This window comes from Hemiscyllium ocellatum, chromosome 5 (genome assembly GCF_020745735.1).
Source record: "Hemiscyllium ocellatum isolate sHemOce1 chromosome 5, sHemOce1.pat.X.cur, whole genome shotgun sequence".
NCBI classification, from domain to species: domain Eukaryota; kingdom Metazoa; phylum Chordata; class Chondrichthyes; order Orectolobiformes; family Hemiscylliidae; genus Hemiscyllium; species Hemiscyllium ocellatum.
Genome location: NC_083405.1, coordinates 138,744,913 through 138,747,730, shown reverse-complemented (window position 1 = coordinate 138,747,730; position 2,818 = coordinate 138,744,913). Strand labels below are relative to the sequence as shown.

Here is a 2,818-nt window from a genome sequence, read left to right as displayed (position 1 = left end):
GGCCCTCACTCTGACACTCTCTCTCTCTCTCTCCCCTCACTCTGACACTCTCTCTCTCTCCCCCCTCACTCTGACACTCTCTCTCTCTCCCCCCTCACTCTGACACTCTCTCTCTCTCTCCCCTCACTCTGACACTCTCTCTCTCTCTCCCCTCACTCTGACACTCTCTCTCTCCCCCTCACTCTGACACTCTCTCTCTCTCTCCCCTCACTCTCTCTCTCTCCCCTCACTCTGACACTCTCTCTCTCTCCCCCCTCACTCTGACACTCTCTCTCTCTCTCCCCTCACTCTGACACTCTCTCTCTCTCCCCTCACTCTGACACTCTCTCTCTCTCTCCCCTCACTCTGACACTCTCTCTCTCTCTCCCCTCACTCTGACACTCTCTCTCTCTCCCCCCCTCACTCTGACACTCTCTCTCTCTCTCCCCTCACTCTGACACACTCTCTCTCTCTCCCCCTCACTCTGACACTCTCTCTCTCCCCCCCTCACTCTGACACTCTCTCTCTCTCCCCCCTCACTCTGACACTCTCTCTCTCCCCTCACTCTGACACTCTCTCTCTCTCCCCCCCTCACTCTGACACTCTCTCTCTCTCTCCCCTCACTCTGACACTCTCTCTCTCTCTCCCCTCACTCTGACACTCTCTCTCTCTCCCCCCCTCACTCTGACACACTCTCTCTCTCCCCCCCTCACTCTGACACTCTCTCTCTCTCTCCCCTCACTCTGACACACTCTCTCTCTCCCCCCCTCACTCTGACACACTCTCTCTCTCCCCCCTCACTCCGACACTCTCTCTCTCCCCTCACTCTGACACTCTCTCTCTCTCTCCCCTCACTCTGACACACTCTCTCTCTCTCCCCTCACTCTGACACACTCTCTCTCTCTCCCCTCACTCTGACACTCTCTCTCTCTCTCTCCCCTCACTCTGACACTCTCTCTCTCCCTCACTCTGACACACTCTCTCTCTCTCCCCTCACTCTGACACTCTCTCTCTCTCTCTCCCCTCACTCTGACACTCTCTCTCTCTCTCCCCCCTCACTCTGACACTCTCTCTCTCCCCTCACTCTGACACTCTCTCTCTCTCTCCCCTCACTCTGACACTCTCTCTCTCTCCCCAGTTTCTGGCCTTGGGAAGACGGCACAGAGTGGCCCAGGAGACCAATATGAATGAGCAGAGTTCCCGTTCCCACGTGCTGTTGGCTGTCACAGTGACGGGCACCAACACCAGAACCAACAGCAGCACAACAGGTGGGTATGTCCCTGAGACCCCCCCCACCCACACCCCAGCTCTGACACATCGCCCCCACCCCCCGTCCCCCACCGTCCCCTCCCTCGGCAGTGTCGGTGGGGGTAACCCTGAGGGTGTTGTGTTTGGCAGGGCGGTTGAACCTGGTGGATTTGGCCGGGTCAGAGCGAGTGTGGAAGTCAGGAGCGCAGGGAGAGAGGCTGAAGGAAGCTCAGAACATTAACAGGTCCCTGCTGGCTCTGGGGGATGTGATCCACGCTCTGAGGGTCAAACGAAACCATATCCCCTTCAGGAATTCCAAACTGACGTACCTGCTGCAGGACTCCCTCCGACAGGGCAACAAAACTGTCATGGTGGTCCAGGTAACCGCGGGCTCTGCCGGTGTGTGTGTGTGTGTGTGTCAGTGTGCTGGGGGAGGGGGTCTGTGCTAGGGGAGGGGGGTGTGCTGTGGGAGGGGGTCTGTGCTGGGGGAGGGGGGTGTGCTGGGGGAGGGGGTCTGTGCTAGGGGAGGGGGGTGTGCTGTGGGAGGGGGTCTGTGCTGGGGGAAGGGGGTGTGCTGGGGGAGGGGGGTGTGCTGGGGGAGGGTGTGTGCTGGGGAAGGGGGAGTGTGTGCTGGGGAAGGGGTGTGTGTGCAGGGGGAGGGGGAGTGTGTGCTGGGGGAGGGGGTCTGTGCTGGGGGAGGGGGAGTGTGTGCTGGGGGAGGGGTGTGTGTGCTGGGGGAGGGGGTCTGTGCTGGGGGAGGGGGGTGTGCTGGGGGAGGGGTGTGTGTGCTGGGGGAGGGGGTCTGTGCTGGGGGAAGGGGGTGTGCTGGGGGAGGGGGGTGTGCTGGGGGAGGGTGTGTGCTGGGGAAGGGGGAGTGTGTGCTGGGGAAGGGGTGTGTGTGCAGGGGGAGGGGGAGTGTGTGCTGGGGGAGGGGTGTGTGTGCTGGGGGAGGGGGTGTGCTGGGGGAGTGGGGTGTGGCAGTGATTAATCCGCTCTCCCCCTGTCCCCAGGTCTCCCCCCTGGTGAGGGATGTGGCAGAGTCGGTGTGTTCCCTGAAGTTTGCTCAGCGAGTGTGCAAGGTCCAGCAGGGCCCTGCTATCCAGTGCCTGCTGGGAGCAGGGAACGAGGCATGGTCCTGACAGGCTGCCCCCAGCGCCCTGCTGGAATCCATTCTGCCCCTCTCTGAAGACTAGCCCACCATGGCTTCCATTGCTGGGTAGCCAGCCCTATTCTGCCCATGCCCCTACCCCCTATCTGGGTGGACAGGCGAGTATTGGGGTGTGAGAATGGGCACCATTGGGTCCCTTGTATCCGGATCATAGAGAGGGAAGAGGGTGCAATTGAAGGGGCTTTATACAGGGGGCTAGCATACAGGAGGCCATTCTGGCCCTTGAAGCTGTTCACATTCAGTTTGATCTGTACCCGAATATCCTTTCACTATCTTTTGAGCATAGCCTTCAATAATTTTACCCAGTGACCTGACCTTTCAGAGAGAACGTTCCAGATCCTCACTGCCCTTTGGAGGAGGAATTGCTTCTCGATGACCCCATTCCCCCACCCCTCACCCCTCACCCCCAAGCCCACCTGCCCA

General features: G+C 60.3%; 1 protein-coding gene across 1 annotated transcript in view; it reads left to right on the top strand.

Moving 5' to 3' along the window:
- LOC132816252 (kinesin-like protein KIFC3) overlaps positions 1 to 2,411 on the top strand; it is a 70,304-nt gene extending 67,893 nt beyond the window's left edge. The window contains exons 13-15 of the mRNA XM_060825748.1: positions 1,118 to 1,247; positions 1,378 to 1,607; positions 2,238 to 2,411. Coding sequence (XP_060681731.1) covers positions 1,118 to 1,247; positions 1,378 to 1,607; positions 2,238 to 2,366 — 489 coding nt within the window. The 3' untranslated portion in view covers positions 2,367 to 2,411. The remainder of the gene's footprint in view (positions 1 to 1,117; positions 1,248 to 1,377; positions 1,608 to 2,237) is intronic.
- Positions 2,412 to 2,818: the final 407 nt, after the last annotated feature.